This window comes from Anomalospiza imberbis, chromosome Z (assembly GCF_031753505.1).
Source record: "Anomalospiza imberbis isolate Cuckoo-Finch-1a 21T00152 chromosome Z, ASM3175350v1, whole genome shotgun sequence".
Classification (NCBI taxonomy): domain Eukaryota; kingdom Metazoa; phylum Chordata; class Aves; order Passeriformes; family Viduidae; genus Anomalospiza; species Anomalospiza imberbis.
In genome coordinates, this window is record NC_089721.1 from 65,358,817 (window position 1) to 65,382,049 (window position 23,233).

Sequence of the window (23,233 nt, forward strand, 5' to 3'; positions counted from 1 at the left end):
ATGGAGATACATTAGTAACTTCAAACCAAAGCAGGCACCTTCATTTGAATGGGATACAGCACCACTTGCCTCCAACATGTCCTGAATTAGTACTAGAGGCTTGTCCTAGATACTTTTACACTTTGAACTATGTTGTTCAGCTCATCCACTCACAGAAAGCCAGACAGGTTTGCCAGACTGGGATTTGAAGATGAAATGTCAACGGTCGTGTTGTGTCAATCTGAAAGTATGCGCTAGTCCCGAGTCACTGCCAGATAAATCCAGGAACACCACAGTGTGGCGCTTCTTCCTGAGATAATGTCATTTTGGCTTATCGACTGCTTCTTGTGTTTTCTTTATATCCTCCTGGGTTTTATAAAGGCACGACACAGGACACTCTTCAGTACATTAAGGAAATTCCTTCTACCCATCACATTTTAGCTTTTAATTCATGTTTTTCAAGTTAATTATTTCATTTATTTCCTCTTATTTAGTGGGTTAGCCTCTCCAAAGCAGCAGCATATCCCCTTGTTTTACCCACCTAAATTACTCTTTTTCCCGAAGTGCTTACATATGCAGACACAGGCTCCATCCAAATGAGCTCTACCTCTCCACTTGCTGCAGTACACAGGATTATGTGATAGAGCAGTCCCCACTGCAGTCATTCAGCTGGGGAAACATGGACCCAGCTGCTAAACCACCACACTATGAGTACATACTCTCCTGAACTCAGACTCTATGGAGAAAGCATGATGGTGTTCTGCACTGCTACATTGCCATATAATTAAAGGCTGCATAGCTCAAATGTTCCAGACTTCCCTGAACTAAGCTCTTACTAACAGGAACTATATACGTACCATGAACTGTGGAAGAGTATTAATCTCCTCTCCAAGACATCACATGGAAATTAAAAGCCTGGTAAATGCTATAAATTGGAGAAGGGAGGGGAAGGGGTATTTTCAAATAAACTGCACTTCAGACTCAAACATGCTGAACTCTGTCCCCAGCAGTTTGCTTCTTGAAGGTGACGCACAAACCTGGAGGGCAGTTGCTGAACCAAATGTAGTTGATAACTGCAACAGAGATACTCATGCCACTCATGTTTGTTCTGATAGAGCACTCACCACTCAATGTATGCTTGACAATTAAAATCCTACCAGCCTTAAGAATTACTATACATTGATATTTAGAAGTATTTTAAAATACAGACATCCCTCCTGCCCATTGTTTTACCAGAGCTCTCTGCACCAACTGACAACTGAGAGTTGTTATCAGGGCATTTCTCAAGTTCCATAGGTAGACTGGTAAAATTTAGGCTTTTCTTCTCCCACATTTTGTTGCCTTGCTTCACTATACAAGTGCTCATTCATGCTCTTTACTGCATATTACTAACACTTTTGAAACAAAGGATTGAGGCTTAGTCTATGTGTGCTACCTGCAGACCATGTTGTTGACATGCAGGACTCCAAACAGAAACCTAACTTTAGCAGCAGGACTCTGCTCTACAACACACATAATAATCCCATGGAGACCAGGTGTAGCAAGTTCCACCACAAAGGTGCAGTCTCTAGGTTACAGCTACATTAGGGCTCTAGCTATGGGTCAGGTGATCAGAGATTGCACTTGTTCTCTTCTGTGGAAACTTCTATACTCTGGCAAAAAGCAATATCCAGGTGAGCACCACACTGACACAAGTTGCAGATAGCATTCAACAGCTATGTGGCAGGGAAGCAGAGTACCCAGAAACATGGGAGTGGACACACTAGCTATCTCTGCACTTGGAAGGCTGCATCTATATTGAGGCACACAGTGGAGATTGACTCGGACAGGATTTAGTCACAAATACCAGGTGGTCCTTGGTACTACTGAGCTGACTCTGTACCACAGGTGCAATCCCAGGTTCTTTATGAACTCCAGAGCAGCTATGAACCTACCCATCTCCATATTCACACAAATAGGCCTTTTTTTCCCTTTTCCTGGCCTCCAAAGAGCTGGCCAGACCATCAGGGAAGCTGGTTGTAGACACACTTCAATGACAGAATAGTCCAAGTCACAAAAGCTAGCACTGGATCAGTGAGTCCTCATGGATTGAGAGAAGTTGTCACAGTATCTCTGCACAGCATTCCATGCATCCTTCACAATCTCTAGTCTTTTTTCCATTATCTGAAGTATCTCCACCACCCTTGGCCTGGATGACAGAGAGCTGACTATGTAGCCAGCCTGTTGTACTGGTCCTGCTAGCAAACAGTGCCTGGAGAATGTTTACCTGCAAACCTAAAGAAGGTTATCACTCCTGAGACAAAACATGTAGGTAATACATACCCTCCTGCCTGTTGTTGAATCAAAATGATGATGACTACTGTGCTTATGCTGTATTTAAGAGTGATGCTGTTTATTAACCATGTTCAAAGAGCCTATGACAGATCAAATACATCGGTAATGAAACTTGGGTCCCAAATGGCTGTTATTGTAAGTAGGCATTATGCTGCTTGATTCCCAGGGCAGTTACAACATAATGTGCTAAATATCTTCAGTCATCATACCACAGTCAGACAAAATGAATGCTAAACTTGGTGGGCACAGGTGGTATTCATTAAGGCGTTATGAAAAAAACTTAGACAACATAGCTGAATTACTAACTGAAGTGTGTTATCTCTTGCCAGAATTATACCTGACTACTGGGAGTCAATGCTGTAATCAATAAAAGGTTCTGACACATCAAAGAAAATATAGTTCCATGAGCTCAATATATGTACTGAGCAGACAGTGAAGAGTCTAAGAAGGGACATCACTATGGAACTTCTTGGCCTTTCTGGTAAAAGTTGCCACTGTTTTTGTTAAGAGAATTCTGGACCTAAAAACTTCATGGAGTTCTTGGAAGAGGCCAAGCACAAGTGGAGATAAGGGTGATCCAGCATTCCAGTCTACCTGGATTTCCAAAAGATTTTTTGGCAACATTTCTGATCAAAGACTTTCAAATAAAGTAGTCAGCCATGGAATAAGAGGGAAGGTTGTTTTAGAATAAGTGATTGCAAAGAAAGAAACACATGGTAGCAGAAAAACAGTCAGTCTTCACTATGCCAGTAACTCACCAGTGTGGTGCCAGACCTGTACTGTTCTGCACGTTTATAAATGGTCTGAAAAGGGTAAAGCACTGAGGAACAAAAGTTTGCTGCTAATGTTCTAACTTGGCATACAGAACTATGGCTTGTGAAATGACTGTAACCAGTCAGGTGAGAGATGTTATTACAGGCAGCTGTATGTACATGCCAGCTCATTGCTAAGGAGCAGGAGAAAAAAAAAAATAAAACCAACATTGAATAGCAGGGGCTATTGGAGAAGCAACAGTGCAAAACAGAAGTCATCACTGCACCATCCATAGCTCGAATATTATGTGTCACTTGGAGACAGTGTATGGAAATGGGAAGGTCTCAGAGAAAGGAAACAAGACCTTTGTTGAGAGTGGCTGACTGCGAAGGAACTGGCTATGACACCTCAATGTGCAAAGTACCTAACAAGGAATATGATAGTGGCTTACAAAATTTCAAGTGGATGGACAAGACAGTTAAGGACTTATTCACATTATCTTCTCCTTTAGGAATGAGGGGACAACCAATGAAGACTGTGGGTCCTGATTCAAAGTGAAAAAAGTGAGGTTGACAACCTAACACTCAAATGAGGCCAGCCAAATTAGACTTAAGGAAATTCTAATGCTGAAGGTAGCAGGATGTTGAGACAGTATGATGGGGGATGTGATTCTTGGCTGTGCTGGTTTTACTCCTACCTGAGTATCTGCCTCTAACGTCTTTCTGTTGCTGTTACACATGTTCTCTAGTCAGATAGTCCTGCTTGGCAGCAGCTTTCCTCACAGCTGGCAAGGACCTTAACTGCCCCAGCCTTTCTCTCCTTTTTTTTTTTTCTTTCTGAACTTCAGAGCACATTTCAACTATACTCCAAAGTGCAGTACACAAGTGGTGCTGGCCACATCTTCTGTGCATCTAGTACATTGGCCAGGTGCCTTCTGCAGCAGTCCTGCTGTTTTCTTGACATGTCCCTTGATGCCTTGCTGTCTTGTTGACCTCCAGAGGAACAAGTGAGAAGATTACTCTGGCAGAGTTGGATGTACCCTGAGCCAGAGTGAGCAGAGCCATTCCTATGGTCATGGGTGGAGGCTTGCTCCCTGCTGCCTGGGAGGCTAGGCAGCTACTGTGCTTTCACTTGCCTTGCAGTTGCACAGTGGAACCATGTTCGTGGTGAGACAGTCTGAGCCTCTCTCTTGTTCTGAAAAAAGAGCTCATCTAGCAAAACAACCAAATACTGTTCCAAGCCAGAAGTAAACTTTTCACCATTCTCCTGGTTTAACTTTAACCCAGAACTGATCCAGTCCACCCCAAGGTCACGCTTGTGACAGTATGAGGAAACACCATGATCACATAGCTGGGTTAAGGGAAAGGCTAATCGACTTCTCAGGTGTGGCATAAGCTTGAGCTTGTGAAAGCTTGGCACGGTGCACATAAAATACACTGATTTTCAACTCCCTGATGCTTTTATGAATATTGCACTGATTACTTTTTTAGCATCTAAACCTTTAATAACTAATAGGTAGAGTTTTTGGTTCTCTAAGTGTTTGAATTGCAGAGATGGCACTGTTCAGGAATGCATTTATTTTAAGCTGAAGACAATCACCTACCCTACCCAAGAGTACAGCCTCCCCTTCTCCACTCCCCCACAAAAAAAGATTTAAGCAACCACCTCCACCCTCCTAGGCTATATGTTCTTACCCTGCCACTACCTGGCTGCACAGGCACATAATTGCCAATTCAAGGAACTGAATCAAATCGAATGAACAACAAGCCTAGTCTAACTGCTTGGTTAATTGAAGCAAACTAATTCATGCTAAATTCAGGATTAAGGATTTGCAATATGGCTACACAGAGGGAAAGCTTCACTTAAATGACTGCGAGCTCTATGAATAGTATTCTCCAAAATCTGGCACACATCGTAGAGTCCTATTTTAAAAAGAATCATTCTATTTATTAGAACTTCTTTCTCAAGAAGTTTTCAACATACTGCAGTACCATCTAATTCTTACTTGTGCCATTGGCAGACCTCCACTGTTGCCACAGGTAAGAAAGATCCTTCATTGCAGCCTGCTTTGCCAACCTGCAGGTGGAGGCTAGAAGGGAGAAATGGTCAAAAGGATCAGCACTTTCCTTCACATGACCTGCAATAGAGTTGTCTAATTATTTGACAGGAATGACAGGAAAGAAACAATGAAGAGAGTATAGATATACAAACAGTGCTTATGCACTTCTGATTAAATAATGATAAGAAATAAATCTTGTTCCCCAAAAGACAGGCTATATTAAGCATGTCATATTTTAGACATTTAACAGTCATCTGTGAATCATGAGCAGTCTCTTTGTGGTATTATACAGACACACACTGACAATTTATCATCTTTACAACAAATAACCTGTAACCTTTGTACTCCTGACACAGCACAGGTAGGTCTGTAAGTACATGAACTGGATGCACTTTCTTCATATTACTCACTACTGCATATAGAGCAGGAAGCATACTGCTTAGCAAGATAAAAGGAACAAGATACAGAAAGAGTTCAGACAGCCTTTTGTGAAGACAGTGTAATTCTCTTAATTTCAAATTCTTCCAGTGAACTGTGGCCTCTTATGTACATTCATTTTCCAGTAAGGGTGCTAACACCTCCAGTTCAGTAATAAATATGTAATTATTTCCCTGCATTTGTCAAGAAACAGGAAGAGAAAACTGTTTATGTCTCAGAAGCATTTGTGTTCCATCTCATCTAGAGCTGGAGTAAACTCTCCCTCCACTCCTTAATGAAACATATGTTAATATACATTGCTATTTTAGCTTGGTCCTCTGAAATACTATCACAAAACATCCTACTTTTATTGCTCTCCAAACAAATGTGTCATTAGGTAAATTTTACTCTACCCATTTAGAGATTACAGCTACAGTTGTCATGCTTATAATTAATTGTTAGGAATATCATCTTTGTTATGTGAAGCCAGGCAAGTTGAACTATCAAGTCGAACTACTTTTGAAGTGCATGTAAAAGAACAAAAGAAAGCACTCAACTCAAATGTGTTATAAAAAAAATCTTATTTAGATGTCTTAAAAAATACAAGGCACATTTTATAAAATCAAATAGCTATCCATCAAAACTTTGTTGTATATCCCCATATAAGATCATGTACTGGCAAATGTTAAGTAACAGTGGATAATCTCAACTAACATTTTATCCCAACACTAGCTGATGAGATCAGCTTGTCAACTCAAACAGGGTAACATTATAGGTTTTTGCTATGTTAATATTTACAGCACAGTAACTTGGAAAACAATACATAAATTATATTATACCAAAGATAATAAGCAGTCTAATCCAAGATGGTGAAATGGATTCTCCTCTACTTCTCTCTACAGCTTCAAATGATGTTCAGTGTAAGCAGGTACACAGAGCAAGATCCTATACACACAATCTGTTCAGATGCTTAATACATTACAGTTGCAGTTAAACAAAACAGATTTTTCTGGTAATTAAAAATTCTAAAAAAACTGCATAATATTCCAGAGAAATTTTGCTTTTTAGCAACTTTTATATTCAACATGAATGTCTTCAGCCTCACTTCTAGGTCAGCAGCATTTTTGCACAACATCTGAAATGTCTTCTTTTTTTTTCCCCCTGTTTCCCAGGAAGATTTATCTGCTTATGATTTCTACACAGAACAACTGTCAATTCCAAATTCCAGACTTCAATGTAATTAAAATGCAGAAGTGTTTCTTCAGACTCTCTTGTACAAAATAAGTCTATTGTCACTCACATCCTTTCACCAGTAATAACAAAAGTTCATTTTTCTAACATTAAACTCAGTAGGTTGATTTATTGGTCCTACTTGAGTTTGAAGAATAAGAATTTGATTTCTTGGGGTACCTGCTTGATGAGAGAGACACTTGCATCCTCTGTGTAGTTCGCACACTTCGGCAAAGAAGAGCATATTTAAGGTTGTCTCTGAAGTCTTTTGAAATATAATAATAGATGAATGGATCAATACAACTATTCAAAATGGAAAGACACAGTGCAGTTATGTACCACACATAGAGATGGCTCTGGCTGTAGGCCTTGAGGAGTGAATAGTGCACAATAATCAGCACATTGCTAGGTGTAAAACAGATGAGATACATGGACAAGACAACAATAATGAGTTTGACTGCTCGTTTTCGTTTCTTCCCAGTGCTTACATCTATGATGGAAGCACTCAGGGTCTTAATCATTAGAATGTATGCAACAGCAGTGATGATAGCTGGGATTAAGAAGAGTCCAGTTGCAAGTGAGAGGAAATAACTGAACATGTCATGAGCCGAAACATTTTCAGGCAACACATCATGGCAGGTTGTGATGTTAAGATTTGAAATATATGCTGTCTGATTAACAAGATACAATGGTATGGTGCCCAACAAAATCAGTATCCAGATAGCAATGGAGATGCCCAAAGCAATTTCTGATTTCTTTTTTGAATGCACTATGGGGTTCACTACAACCCAATACCGTTGTACACTGAGACATGTCATGAAGAGGATGGAACAGTACATATTTCCATAGAAAAACCCAACAAATACTTTGCAGAGACCTTCACCAAATAGCCAGTTATTGCCATTTAGATGGTATGAAATCTTCAGTGGGAACCAGACAACAAAAAGAAGGTCTGCCAATGCCAAGTTAACCATATAAATCACAGCTGGATGTTTCTTCTTTGTGCGGAAAAAAAAGACCCAGAGGGCCATGGCATTGCTTGGCAAACCAATTATAAAGACAAAGATATAAACAATGGGAATAAAAACTGTAGTCAGCTTTCCTGTGAGGACTTCTGCTACAAATTCATCCACCTTGTATAACTCTTCAGAATTATTTGCATTTTGAACCTTATGGCCAATGAAACTTCTTCCTTTTGGTTTGCCGGAGCCATCATTCTCTAAAAAAAAAAAAAAAAAAAAAAAAAAAGTTGTTACTGTTGAAGTACAGACTTTTTGCTCTTTTAAAAAATAAACTAGGTATAGCGATTTGCTCTGAACATTTACAGACAGCCTTATCAAGAGAAAAATTAAGACTGATGTTCAAACACTTGATTTATCTTCCCTTTCTTTTAAATTTATTATCCAAAAGACAACCTTTAACCCTTCAAGAATTCAAGGACTCTACAGAAACCAAAACACTTCTCCATGTCACCAGGGATATTAAAAATGCCTTGTTAGAAGTGCCTTTTTAAAATGGGCTGTCGGGTGCTCCTACCACCTGAACAATTACAGTAGAAACTACTTCAACTACCCCAGGGCACCATTTTCACATAGCAGTGCCAGATCACCTGAGTGCTGGGACTTAGAGAACTTCACAGCAGGCTAATTTAATTGCAGTAGAAGCTTTGCCAGTTTAGATGCCCCAAAAATCAGGTGTGCAGTAAAAAGAGAACATACTACCTTCAGTCAAGGTAAAACTGAAAGTCAGAATGCCATGTCCAAAGCCACGCACAAATAATCTCCAGGGCACACCACACATTACAGTGTATCTGAACAGAAATTTGAACACACTAACTCTGTGCATGAAGTTTCAATACAGTCTTCATCTGGGACCTCCTTCAGGAGAGTTGCTCCCTGTGGTTTCTACTCGAAGTATCAGGTGGTAGAGCTCACATCTAAGGCCGCTTCATACACAAACTGCTGTCTCTACAAGCCTTGCTCTGCCTCTTCAAATGCTGTGGGAGCTTACAAACCATATGGGTGAGGCAGGTGCTCCTAACTCAAGTCCTGTAGGACAGACTTTGAACAGCCCAGTTCATGACTCCTGCACACACAGCACAGTCCTCCTCTGCTAACAGGCTAAACTGCACAAGCAATGTCCTGGAATGCACACCATTCCAAAATGTCAGACATTCACCTACAGACATCCAGCTAAACTGTATGGACATGGTAGCTGACTGGTTTAGGGAGGATTATTTCTAAACTTTCTATCAATATTTGTGGATTTATTTAGCCAAAGCCTTCCAATTGTAATATAAAAAGAGTCTTTTTGAGTACCTGAACAGTGAGCAGCCATGAACAATGCTGAAGCATGGCCCGCCCCTTTGTTAAAAAATAATTAATACGGTTCCAAATGAAAAAATGCTTCCACCTTCCACATTTCAAAGAATTCTTACACAAGAAATACGTAAATACACAAGTGTGCGTTTCTCAGTACAGATTTCACAAAGCAGCCCACTTTAGGTAGCTGTTCCTTTCAAATTATAACTGCAAAAGTCTGATGTACAGCATTAGATTTCTATCTAGACTCTGCAACCTTCTGAAATTGTATACAGAAATATTGACAGTCATCAGAGTCTTGAATTAAGTTAACTTAGATTCACTTGAGCACTTAAAAATCTTTAGGTCCAGGGAGCCTTCACTGGAAAACTGAGGTGCAAGAAAACTTTTTGCCTGTACAATAACATGGACAAATCTTTGCAGTGCACTGCATGAAGACAGAGGCTTAAATTATACTAACAAAACCACCATCCTAAAGAAAATTAATTCAAATGCCAAATAGTCATTTTGGTCTATATGTGGTATATTTGCAACAAACAAAGCAGAATTATAAAAATAATCCGTTCAGACATTCAAGCCCCATGATCACATCAGCAATACCGTTCAAGACTACAAAATTGAATTATAATGCAGCAACCCTAGTTACCTAAGATGAGCTTTGAATAGGAGAACCCATAAAACCACCCTAAAGGACACAGCTTGCAGATACCAGATACTGAAGTGATAATGAGCTAAGCAACACTGATTTTCTTAGGCTCACAGCTTAGCTGAGAAAGATCCTGGATATGCTTGGAAGCAGACCCTATAGACTAAGTTGATAGCAGTGATCAGGATACAGTAATAAAATGCACCATATAGTGCTATGTTAAGCCCCTGTCCATCAGAAAGTGGTCGATACTATCAAATTGCAGTCATGCTATTTTCATTCCATTCCTAAGACTCAAATTATTGTACGGAACCAAAGGAGTAAATACTGCCACTTTGTTATTACTGAAGTTTTGTGATCAGATATAAAACAATGATTTGCAACTGAAGTTCAGAGGTTAGGTAGAAAAAAAAAAGCGCCTCATCAAAAAGTCCTAAAGTGCTAGTATGAGACACTACAGTAAGAGGTACACTAAAGTGGAAGCACAGATACCTGAACCACAGACAGGACTTTGTAGTGCTAGAGTGTCAGAATAGAGACAAAGGTTTGCTCTATTCTACTTTGTAAGACATAGTGATTTCACAGACCAAGTCTTGTTTTTATGCTGACTTTAATTCGAGCCTCAAAATATACTGGGCAGCTTTTTTCAGTCCAACTAGCAACTGTACATATAAGGAAACAGTGTCCTGTTTCCCTGCAGTTAACACTCCCTAAGGAACCGATCCTTTGTTAGGTATGTGCATTTCTACATGCTTTCCTTACTCATTCACCACTTGCCGTTTTCCATAACAATCGGGCTCTTTTCCAAGATGAGTTTCACCCTGCTTGACTCACATACAGAGAATGCAGTTGACTTGCTAATCTGCCCACGAGAAAAGCGTACTCTCTCCTCCCACAAAAGACTGTTTCAACACCTTTGCCATTTGTCCAGAAGATACAACCCACTACATACCAAACACAGGATTATGCCTACCTTGTAGACACAAAAGTGACAGCAGCACGGAGTATTCAAAAGTTAACTAGTTTACTCATGGCAGTAATACTCCCAATAGGACTAAATTTAGGATTACCCTGGTTTTTTGATCTCCCTTGTCCCTGAGAATACCAAATTCCTCACTCCATCCAGTCCAGACAATTAGGCTATTAAATGGCAGCTTAATTTCAGGACCTCTGGTCTGAAGAACACAATTTACAGCTACCTAGCATCAATCCCTTGAGAAAATATGACATTTGTTTGGCTTCAATAAGTATACAACGTATATCCTATGCTTCGCTTCAATATTTATACAATCTTTACGTGTATGATTGTATTAGGTAAATAAGCCTGGTAAATGAAATATGGAAGGACACAGTGAAAAGGTATGCACAGATATGGCAATGAGATTTATTATAAAATGTGGTGAAAAATTAACTTCATGCAGTGGAGTATTAATATGAATGACTGTTTAGGTTTTTTCCTCAAACCTCATTTATATTCAACAAGCAATAGCACAGACTAAAAATTTTAAAAGAATCCTAGCTTTTTAGATCAGGGAAAAAAAACCACAAGAACATGATCTTTAAAGTTTTTTTCATGTTTATGGCAAGGGGAGGCGGGAAGGAGACTACAAGAAAGTTGGAGAGGGGCGTTTTACAAGGCCACTAAGTGACAGGACCAGACGGAATGGTTTTAAATGGAAAGAGAGTAGATTTAGACTAGATAGTAGGAAGAAACTCTTTATGTAAGGGTGGTGAGGCGCTGGAACGGGTTGCCCAGAGAGGTTGTGGATACCCCGTCCGTGGCACTGTTCAAGGCCAGGCTAGACGGGGCTCTAAGCGACCTGGTCTAGTGGAAGCTGTCCCTCCCTGCCCGTGGCAGGGTGGGGAAGCGGGGTGGAATTAGATAGGAGCTTTACGGTCCCTTCCAAGCCAGACCATTCCACGGCACGCTACACGGCGGGTGAAGCCAAGCCTCACGCGTCCCACAAGCCCGTAGGGGGCTGCTCGCCACGCCCGCCTGCTCGCCGAGAAGCGCTTTCCTTCCCGGCCGGGGAGCCCTGCCCCCGGGTCCCGGCAGCCACACCGCCACCCTCACGTGCTTTCCGACCCCCTCGGCTCCGCGGAACCCCGCCCCGTCCACTCCGGACTCCCCGAACCCCAGCCAGGCCAGACACCTGCAGCAGCGAGCGCCCCGCCGCGCCCCCGCCCGTGGCTGAGGGGCGGCCGAGCCCGCCGGGGGCGCCGCGCTGGCCGCCCCGCTGATCCCAGCCGAGCTGGCGGGCTCACGCCGCTCCGCTCACCTTCAGCAGTGGCGGCAGCTCCCAGCAGCGCATAGAACAGCAGCAGGCACAACCCACGGCGTGCAACCATCTCACCGCGCTCCAGCCGCCGCCACTCCGTCCGCACTCGGGACCAGTTCCACCTGATACCTGAGAGGGGCGGGGCGGGGAGCGCGGCCGGGCCCAGGACCAGCCCCGCGGCGGGCGGGGCCGGGCCGGGGCCTTCCCTCACGGCGGGTGGTGGCGGCGCTGTCCCCGAAATGGTGCGAGTCGCTCGCTGCTGGCTCCGTTCCGCCCGGCGCAAAATGGCGGGTCCGCCGCAGCCCCCGCCGGCCGATGGTCGCCGTCCGATGGTCGCCGTCCGGCCGCGCCCGGCTGCCGCTCGGGCGCTGAGGGGCGGAGCGGCTCCCGGCGGGCCCGGCTCTTAGCCTGGCCGCGCTGCACCCGCGGGCGGCCGTCCCCGAGGCAGCCGGTGGGCCTGCGGTGTTAACGGCCTCTGGCTGCCCAGTACAGCTGAGCAGCGCGGCTGCAGTCCGTGCCAGGCTGCTGCTGGAGCGGAGCAGGAGTAGGAGTGTTCTGGGTCACACCGGCAGGACTCAGGAGCGTTTAGTGGGAGCATGTTACTTCAGCTGCCTCCTAACACACTGTGTTGTGCGTTCCAGGTTTCTTACCCTTCCGTGTTATATATAGCTTTACAGAATCACAGAATCGTGGAATCTTAGAACAGGTCAGGTTGGAAGAGGCCAGAGAAAGTCATCTGATCCAGTCTACCTGCCCAAGCAAGGTCTCCTGGAGTGCATTACTCGGGCTTTTGTGCTGTCCAGTCAGCTTTTGAATACTTCTGGAGAAGAAGACTCCACACCTTCTCTGGTCAATCTGTTCAGTGCTCTGTCATCCTCACAGTGGAGAAGTTCTTGCTCATGTTCAGGTGGAACGTCCTGTGCATCAGTTTCTCCCTGTTATCCTATTGCTCGGCACAACTGTGAAAAGCCTGGTCCATCTTCTTGGCGGCCTCCCCTCAGATCATTAAAGACATTGATGAAGTCCAGTCTGTCATGGGCACTCTGGATATCAGACACTCCTCCCAGCTTTGTGTTGTCAGCACACTCTCTGAGGAGGCATCTGGCCCTTCATCGAAGTCATGGATGAGCACGTTAAACAGCACTGGGCCCAGATATGTCATATATGGGTTACATGTGTCATATGACAGATGGGCAGAAAACTGTAATTGCTGCTTAACCCACATGCATTTGTGGTACTGTGCTGGCATTATCCACTAAGAAAGGTTAAGTAAGATGTTTTCACTTGGCAGCCCAACTTCCCTTTGGTTTTGCGAATAGGAATTTCAGGAACAAAATTAAGCACAAAGTAATGTCATCAGTATTTTCTGTTTATCTGCACAGATAAGAATTTTGAACATTTTCATGGTCATCAGCTCAAGCACAGTGCTTACCAAATTCCAGAATTAAAACCAGAATGTGTTCAATTAATTCCAGTATGTGTTCAACCCTGGTTCACACCTGCAGACAGGAATGCTCTCTGCTTTTTTCTGCAAAATGCTCTGTGTTCAAGCAGTGATAAAATTGCCTTCTTTTCCTCTTTTTTGAATGAGCATTATATTTATACTCTGTTTTACATGGTTCTGAAAGAGAATAAATTTTTTGGTTTTCTCTTTCTGTGATGCTCGTGAGATACAGTTGGGAATAGATGTCTAGGAGTACGGAGAGATGAAGGTAAATGGCACTGGGAAGTTTTGGGTGTCAGAATCGACATTAAGGGCCTCTTATTTTTTAGTCTTTATTATAAGTTACTGCATGCTTAAAGCACAGATCCTGTTTGTCATCCACACAGTTTATAGATTTCTCACCTGAGTCCCAGCCTTCTAGCTAAACACTGTGAAAGTCATAGCCCATCCCTCCAGCCTCCCTCCCTGTCTCACTTTCAGTGAGACATTTGTTTACTTTACCATTATAAACCACTTCATAGGCATTTAATCCTGCTTTTAATCACCTTGTACAGCAAGCTGTAGTCTTCTCATTTGGCTTTTTATTTAGCCTCCCTTTACTGGTCTCCAGAGTTTTTTCTCTCAGGCCTCTATTACTAAGGAGTGGTCAGTCTTTCATCCAGTTTAGCCAGTGGTCTCCTGCCAGCCCCCTGTTAGTTTTCATTCTTAGTTCTGTCTTGATTTATTCCATCCAGTCCATCTTTTTGTCCCCTTTACATTCAAAGCAGGCAGCTCCCTCTCACTTTTGCTTGGATCCAGCAATAGTGGAAGGGACTAAGCACACATGGGAAAAGTATTTATTGCTGTTGCTAAGTAAAATCTGGTCCTGGCTGTCCCATGACAGACCAGAGCTACTATTGGAGAAGCTCTGTGGCTGTGTGTAGAAGCACGTGTCACTGCAAGTTCATCTGCTGGAAATGCAGCTCTGGACTTTGCTCCAGGTGAGTGTAAGGAAACTATACCAGCATAGGTTTGTAATTTGTCTAGTTTCTTGTAGAGGTGTCAGAAACATGTAATTGATGTGAAGATAATTTCCTTCAAAATTTTATATTAATATAAAATAATTAGATTCTCAAACAATTTAAAATGGAGCTTATAAGAGGGAATGTCAGGTGACTTTAATATTAGAGAACTCTATCAGCCTGTCTTATAAGAGAGACCTTATTGCTGCCTTATGTAGAGGGGGCTTTTGGGAAAGGTGGGGAGAAACATTTTACCTGTAGTGACAGGACAAGGGCTAACATACTTAGCTAAAAATAAGGTAGATTTAGATAAGAGATAAGGAGAGAGTTTCCTTACTGCAAGAATGGTGGGACAGCAGAATAGGCTGCCAAGAGGCATCTTGGACAGGGCATTTCTGGAAGAGTTCAAGGCCAGGTTGAATGGGGCTTTGATAAAAGGTATCCCTGCCCATGAAATGGCATTGTACTAGATGATCATTAAAGATTTCTTCCAACACCAATTACTCTATGAGTCTGTAGCAAACTAATGGTCTTTGGCACTTGTAAGCAGTTCCTGGTGCTTTGTCTGTGCAGAGCCAGCCAGGCTTTTGTTCTGACTTTGTTCTACTCAATTTATTGAGAAATTAGAATTCCTAGTTTTCACTTTCAGAAGGTATAATATTTGTTACAAAAAATCTCTACATATACTCTATAAATTAGTTTTTCCTCATGACTTAAAAAATATTTAATAGAAACTAGAAATTGTCTTACCCCTGCTCAAATCACTCAGACTTCTCAACAGAACAATGTCAAAACTTATTTATTTTAGATGTCTTTATTGAAGACATCAAGCTGATTTGTCAAACCTATTTGCAGTCCTAGCATGTCTAGTTTTCTTTCCAAACTATCAAATAGTTTGGAAAGAAAATTAACAATTTGTAATAAACACAAAGCAACTATCTTCTTGTTCGCACTTGTTTATCATTGGATAATAATTGAGATAAATACAACTGCCACAGGAAAAGTAACTATGTGATTGTAGAGGCTTATGAAACCTTCATTCTCTGTTACAAATTGGTTTCTCAATTTTCTTGGGTTTTCTGTGTATTTTTCTTTTTCTGTTACATATCCATATATATCTGTGTGTGTCTGTGTACATATATATATATATATAAAAAATACATATATATGTATATATAAATATAAAAAATACATATACTCCTATGTTATATTATAATGAGTTGGGGAAAACATCTTTAATACAGTGGCTTGAAGGGAGCTTTGACCTTGCACATCATTGCTTATCAAAGCATACCCAAAGCTGACATAAGATAAGTGAACAGCAGCTCATAATTCCCTGCTCTGTCAATGTTTGTTTGGAGCATGTTGTCATGAGAGTCTTGTGCACCCTGGGACAAGGGCCATTACTGGAAATGTACCCTCCCTTGCACTTTGAGTAGCTGGTGAGTGTGGTTTTCACACAGTCTAGCACAGGGGCTCCAAAGAGGTCCTTCTGTGATATACTCCTTGGGCCTTGAGTCTTTTAACAGCATGGTAATGTCATGTAATCATGAAGATATGCTACTGTCAAAGATAATTATTGCCCCTTTAGTAACTGAGAAATGAACTTGGTTTCATTGCAAGGCGCTTTTCAGTACTCGTGAAGTGTGTGCTAGAATAAATGTGCGGGAGCATTTTTATTATGTAGAGTTGGTTGTGCATACTTTTTTGCTTCATGGGAGTTTCTGAATTCAGATGGCAAATATGTTTTTAGTGTGTGGCTTATTTTAATTATATGGCATGTGTGTTGTGGCAGAAGGTAAGGGATAGTTGTTTGTGCCATGTATCTAACACAAATATATGTTTTTGTTTTTTTTTTTTTTTTTTTTTTAAGAAGAAGAACTTGGTTTTGGAAGGGAAAAGAAATAAAAATACCCTATCTTTAAAAATCAATACATCTTGTAGGGCTGGCACAACACTTAAAATATCCTTCAAAGAATGTGGCCAGTGCAAGTATTCTCAGAGGGAGGGTAAATTTTGGGTCAAATGAAACAATGTGAAGAATTTAATTTTAAAAACGAATGTAATTTTTGATTCAGAAGAGCTGATGTGTTATCTCTCAGTGCTTTAGCCTGCCCTCAGGCTAGCCACCTGTCTTCTTGGAAACTTAGGGGAGTACCTGGGTACTAAGTTACAGCAAGGCTTTGCTTTAGTAGTGCAAGACGAAGACTGTGGATATAATAAGCATTTTTGATGACTAATTTCAACATGAAGAAGTTCTTTATAGTTCCTCCTTCTGTATCTCATTCTTACAATCCTCAGTGCCATCTTGAGTGGTCCCTCCTGCTTATTTTCCTGAGCCTTTGAGATCTCTATTTCCTGCTCAGTTGGTTGGCCTTGCTGGTAGACTTGTTAGGTACTACATAAGGGTTGTCACTATTGCCCTTGCTCTATGTGTGTCCAGCAAGGAGCCCAGGGAATGAGAAATTATGGGCAGCAGCTGTATATTTTCAATTTCTCTGTGAGCAAGAGTCCATTTTATTTCATTCTCAATTTAGGAAGTCTGTTCCATTCCCTCACTTGCCCCATCTACCCCAAGATTCTTGCAGACTTTTTAAAATTCTGGCCATGGAAAAATATGTTCTTTATAAGCCTGTTGTGCTGATGTGTTATTATGTTGTTTCTATGTGAGGTGCCAGTGTGGTTGGCTTAGTAATTTATGGCATTTTGGGGTCACTGTGTTGGCAGAACATCTAGGTAGTATTGGTTGTTTTAGGTGATCTCTTAATGGTTACTGGGTACCATCCTGATTTTCCTTTCCTGACCTTCTGCCAGCAGCATCCTGTGTTTGTTTATGTCTTTGGCTTTTAACTCTGTGTGTATTTTCACTTTTCTCAAAAGCAAGATCCAAGGATGGGGCTGGAGGCATAACAAAGAAATGTGGTTAAAGATCTAGATTAAAATGTTAGGTATGCTCAGTGTTTGAGGGGTAGAAACATAGATGGCCCAAACCAGGCTTCATGCTGACATAGAAGTACAGAGGTGACTCCAGTTCACCATGGCGAGGACTTGCGAATTTAACAAAACAGTTTGGTCTCAGCAGAATGTAAAGCAGGGCTTCTCTACTCGTGTTGACAGTTGTTTAGCATGAGGTACATCTGTCTTCAAGTGTCCTTGCAGCTACATGAAAAAAGCATGTTAAGGTATTAAAATCAAGCAATTGAAAGTTAGGAGATGCTCTCATTTGGGCTTCCGTTCAATCGTATAATTTGGCATTCTTTGCATATGCATTTTGAAAGGGATTTAGTTATGACATCATACTCAGTCTTTGTGTTGTGCACTTCATGGAATGTGCTTATGAAAACACAGATAATCTTGTACTTGCACCTCTACTTATATGTATATATACACTTGAAATACCACTATTTATCTAGTTATGATCCTGCTGCTATTGAAAACTGGGTAAGAACTCTCTCTGTATGGATAGAATACAGAGAAAGGGATGTGCAGATTGCTCACAACTCATCAGCACAGCCACTAGTTTAGGCTGAGTTTGTAAAATTGTCTTGAAGGAAATTGAAATTTATTTTCAGTATGGGTTTATTACAATTCTTGTCTTGTTTATACCTCTGTGCTGGAAGGAATATAGGGTGGAGTGTATAAAATAACAATTCCTCTTCAGGTAATCTGAATCATTACACAGTGAATCACAAACATACTGTGTTCTGACAATGTTGCTGTTTATCAAAGAAGTTGTCTGTAACATATTTCTATGTAGTTTGTTTGCTGTTCCATTGAGCATCAATGTATTATTTGTTGGATATTCTTTACTCCATCTAAATCTCCCCTAAAGAAAACTAGACAAAGTCCAGAGATGATGTAAACAACTGGAAAACCCAAAGAACGTTTGTATTCTAAACACTTTGTTTAGTCTAAAGAAGATTTGGAGAGACTTGATGACATACCTAAAATATGTCCAGGGCTGCAGCATATTTTCAATGTTCACTGAGTTGACTGAAGTGTTGGCAAAGCTAGATATTAGGAAAAATGTTTTAACAATCGGGACCAGTTTTACTTAGCGCTCATTTTCTAGAGAATCTGTAGGACATCCATCACTGGCACTTTTAAAGTTTAGACAAACAAGAATGATGTAGGTATGTCTAGTTCATCTTGGCAGGAGAATTAGGTGATGCCTTGAGCACAAAAGGAATGCCTCCAGCACAGCCATTAGTGACTCTACAGCAATGTTTCTAGCTGAATCAAATCCCAGTCCTTTATTGCACTGACCTCAGTGGTCTTACTTTTTGTTTAGAATCTGAATACAATAAGATTTCGTGTCATTTTCTGTGGCAAGCACATTTCTCTCTCTCTCAGGATTGTTCATAAAGGTACACAGAGAGAAATTAAAGCGAAAACAATCTCTTATTTCTGCTCCTTGTTTTTCTCTTGTGGAATGTGTTTGGAGAATTGTTTACCTAGAGTGATCGCTTGGTTGGATCACGGTGGATTGTTTGGGCCTGATGGCCAATCGGATCCACCTGTGTCTGGACTCTGGCAAAGAGGGTCACAAGTTGTTAGTAGTTAGATATGATAGTTAGAGAAAGTAGCATGTAGTTTTTAGTATCCTCTTTTATATAGTATATTAATGTATTATAGCATAATTATAATAAAGAAATCATTCAGCCTTCTGAAATAACTCAGACATCATCATTCTTCCCATTGGGTTCGCCAGCATCTACAACAGTGTTCTACCTTGTGATTCACCCTCAGTGGTTTCACAGAGATGCACTTCTGTTCAAAAAAAAAAAAAAAGCTATTGAAATGCTTTTGAGACCCTGTCTAATCTGATTCTGGCTAGGAACATTTCAGATCTTTAGGTCATGCTCAACATTACTGAGCAATTGTGAGTCAGGCAGCAAGGAGGAATCTTTACCTTTTGGGAGAGAAACTTGTTCAGCCCCCCTGCATTCTTGCTTCCCCACCACACAGATGGCATCATTTTTCCCAGTCAAATTAAAGACTAGGAGCCCAGAGGGAGAAGGATCAGGTGGAGCACAGAGGAAAACCACCACCAACTAGGTTTCAGAGTAGCAGTAGACCTCTGAGGAGCTCAGGGGATTTGTACCTATTTTGAAGAGCTAGACCACAGGTGTGGAAAAATGCCAATCGCAAACCACAACATTTGGTGAATGCTGGGAATAACTGCCTTTTGAGTTTGAGATGAAGAGCATGGAGAGAGTGACATTCAACCACACACCTGGTCACCTTCAAGGAGCAGTACTTCATGCATCTACTTCCACCAGCCATTTCATGTTTCTCAGTTTACCAGAAGTATATTTTTGAGTGTTGTTCTGCTACCCCACTGTTACTACTCCTCACATCACAGTTCTCAGTATTTTTGACTCCTTCTAACTCATCTGTAGGGGATGCCTGTGGAAAAGAAACTCACAAATCAAGGGAAAAAGCGGTGATTTATGAGTAATGACTTGGTGATGCTTTTTTCTTTCCCTCTCAAGACCCCTTTATCTGCTTGCCAGAACTACATCATACTGTGCAGCATTTAAGTAAATCTCCAGCAAATCCACAGAGGAGAAAAATGTATGTGGAGAAGCAGGGATGGGCTAAGGAGAAGTTGTGTGAAAGGAAGAACAGTCTTCCTCAGAAGAGTCTCATGAAACCTACACCAAGTTAAAATTGTAAACTTGCTTTAACCTAAGCCATAGCCAATAAAAGGCAAAGTGGTGCTTTACTGCTGAAGTGAGCAGCCGATACAACACGAGTTGTGATTTAGTCAGTGCATTCTGCACGTGGCAGTTTCAGATGATGTTGGTTTCAATTACCTCAGTTTTGTTGACAATATGTAATTATCACAGTGTAGATAAGTCCTGAGACAGCTGTAGGGATTGATAAACTCTGAGAATTATTGATGATTCCTTCAACTTAGAGTTTGCCCAAGAGGTAATGCCATTCTCAGTTGTGAATGAATGCCAAGGGTCAGCACCCATTTAATGGCAACAATGAAATCCTGTGCATACCGATTAAGCACTTGCTAATGCTGGGATCTGTCTAGTCTTTTTAGATTCCAAATTATACTTTCAAAGAATAAAATAGAAATTAATTCTCAGAGCTTTATGGAAGATATCTGTGCCAAGATTCTAGTTCAGTTGGACAGATAAACATGTGACATTCATTTATGAGAGGGCTGACTAATGTAAAAATTATATGAACAATATGAACATTGTAAAATAAAGGAGGGCTAAAGGACAAAATTCCTAAATCTGAAAACTCTCCTACTCTTAACAGTTTTTTCTCTATGTAGTTGCTAGGTTAACTTTCTATTTTTAGGACCCATCTCTTATTCATCCTTGAAAATTGACACTTGTAATAAATTAAAAGTCATAACTTTTAGGAAAATATGATTTATTGAATTACAATATCATGTTGTAAAATTGAATGATTCTAAGGTTTGTAGTGTATCTGATTATTTCCCCATTTTTATTCTGCAGCCTTTAGAAGTTTAGAATAGCTGCTACTTTGAATTGCCCTTTCAGTTGCATGTATGAAATACAACATTTTGGCCACATCTCCTAACCAATTGTGAAAATTTAACAGAATCATGCATATATTAACTACTGACCATGAAGATGACCTGCTTATTTACTTGGTATGTCAGCATATCCATGTTATGTACATACACTCCTAATTTATCAGTGATCTAAAAAAGATATGAACAATTTTAATATTTTTAGTCATTATGATAGTGAAATATTGCAACTGGCATCTGGCAGAAGGATGGAGGAAAACAGAAATACTTGGAAGGCCATAGATTTTTTTCTTTCACAATGTACATTGACTTGTACTACCCCATACAATCCCTGTGGGTTGGCCCATAGGCCAGAGTAACTACATAAGAATTATGGCACACTTATCCAAAGAGAAGCAGAATTTTAACAGCATCCATTCTCCAGTCTAGTTGATGCCTGTATTGATGTAAAAGAGAGTGTTTCAGATATGTGCTTTAAAAGTCCAAGGGCAAAGAGTGAGTCAGGCAGTTCACATGGCAGCAGTCCCAGTTTATGATATTTAAAGAATGCGTGATGTTAGAGTTCAAAAAAGGCAAGTAGAAGAAATTATTGTTTTGGCTTTGTGTGTTTTAGCAGGGACTAATATCTTGACTATTGTAGTTTTGTGCCAATAAATTCATATCAAGGAAGTTAAGCAATAGACATACCAATGACTCTTGCAAACTACATTGAACAGGATTAAAGTTAACTTCTACAGCTCAGCATAACATACAAAATGGTCACATTAACAATTTAGGCATTGACAAGAGTCCAACAGTATTTATGGCACATGATAGAAAGTACTGAATCACATTTGTATCTTACCTGACTAGGCACCTGGCAACACTTCAGTCTATTCACAACCTGTTCTACACAACCAGGGACTGGGGTCAACCACTCAAACACTCTGAACCAGGTTCAGATATAAAAATCATGGCACAAAGGACATCTAGCTGGTAAGAGATTTGTGAAGTTTCTTGGCAAATGATGTTGGGCATGCAAGAGGTTTCCATAAATTCTCTGAAGATGATGCAACTCTTGTGGATTACTAAAGAGACAAACCATAACTAACCGGTGAATTTCCCTGAGCAGAATGTAGTATTTGAATGAGAGAGTAATTGGGGAAATACCATTAGTATTTGTCCTCTTTTTGTTTTCTGTGCATCTGCTTATGGTGACTGTTGTGGCTGGTATCCAGAACAGTGGGTCTTCCTTGGAATTGTGTGGTCATTTGCCATAGTTCTCAGGCTCTTCTGAGATGTAGGTTGAACTGTAATATGGCCATGTGTCATTATGGATGTCATTTAGATTACACTTGGATGTCCTCCATCACTTCTCTGTGTTTCCTTCTGTGTGCCAGCAAAACCACAATTTGCTGATGGAGAGGTCTCCTGGAGCCATTCTGTGCTCTCCAGGGAGACCGACTGTGGCATGCATTGGCAGGATCTGCAGGTTTGGCTGGGCAAGCGCCCACCACAGTGGACTGCAGTAAAGATCACCATTTGAGAGAAATGCTGGCACTTCATAACTTTGCAGAATTCCCTGCATCAAAGGTTATCTCTGGAAGGATAGGGCAGGTCTCTGTACATGCTGCCTTGTGATACACCTTCCTTATGAACAGATATTGTCAGTTGTGGCTTCGGGATGGGCAAATTAGAAAGGCTGAAGGAAAAATCTCTGTTTGGACCCATGTATCTCCCAGTTCTCTAACATGGAAGAGATGTGTCTGTTTGGTTTGAGCATATATGGTCTTTTCATAGTTTTGATGTCATCCCTCTCTAACTCCAGTTAATGCTGTTTCACCATAATTCAAGTGATTTGAAGATAACTTTTTTGGGAATTCTTGCTATCATAGTCATTAAGGTGAAAGGGGGCTGCTTTTGTCCTACTTAGGGATCGTTTAATAAAAAATGCAGAGATTTGAACTATTTCTAATTAAATGCAGAGATTTGAACTATTTCTAATTATTTTATCAGTGGGATTGTGGTCTATCTAGAAGCAGAGCCCAATGTCCACAAAGAAATCAGTTTAATGGAAAAAGCATGTCAGTTGACCAGGATGCCTGAAAATTATTTGGAAATTCCCAGTACTAAGAAGCATGTGAGGAGGAGATCCACGCAGCTGTGCTGAGTCACAGGCTTCCCACACAGGCATCCTGTCTGTTCTCACAGTGTTTATTCAGTGTGGCAGGATACACCCTTGTCCCCTCCTGGTGTCTCAACCCACCT

The 23,233-nt window shown here is 41.0% G+C and overlaps 1 protein-coding gene and 1 long non-coding RNA gene across 4 annotated transcripts in view; one reads left to right on the top strand and one right to left on the bottom strand.

Annotated features, from left to right (window-relative positions):
• Nucleotides 1-6,106: 6,106 nt before the first annotated feature.
• Nucleotides 6,107-12,228, bottom strand: F2RL1 (F2R like trypsin receptor 1). The gene is made up of 2 exons (XM_068177328.1): nt 12,019-12,228; nt 6,107-7,991 (listed from the first exon to the last, which is right to left on the bottom strand). The coding sequence occupies exons 1-2, from the start codon at nt 12,086-12,088 to the stop codon at nt 6,889-6,891; spliced, it is 1,173 nt and encodes a 390-aa protein (XP_068033429.1). The 5' UTR covers nt 12,089-12,228; the 3' UTR covers nt 6,107-6,888.
• Nucleotides 12,229-12,559: 331 nt separating this feature from the next.
• Nucleotides 12,560-23,233, top strand: part of LOC137465455 (uncharacterized) — a 33,437-nt gene continuing 22,763 nt past the window's right edge. For 2 of the 3 annotated variants that reach the window (XR_010994657.1, XR_010994656.1), the window contains exons 1-2: nt 12,560-12,648; nt 14,227-14,442. This is a non-coding gene — a long non-coding RNA (uncharacterized lncRNA). Of the gene's footprint in view, nt 12,649-14,226; nt 14,443-19,958; nt 20,173-23,233 lie in introns of those variants that run through there. The other variant, XR_010994658.1, reaches the window with a different exon arrangement.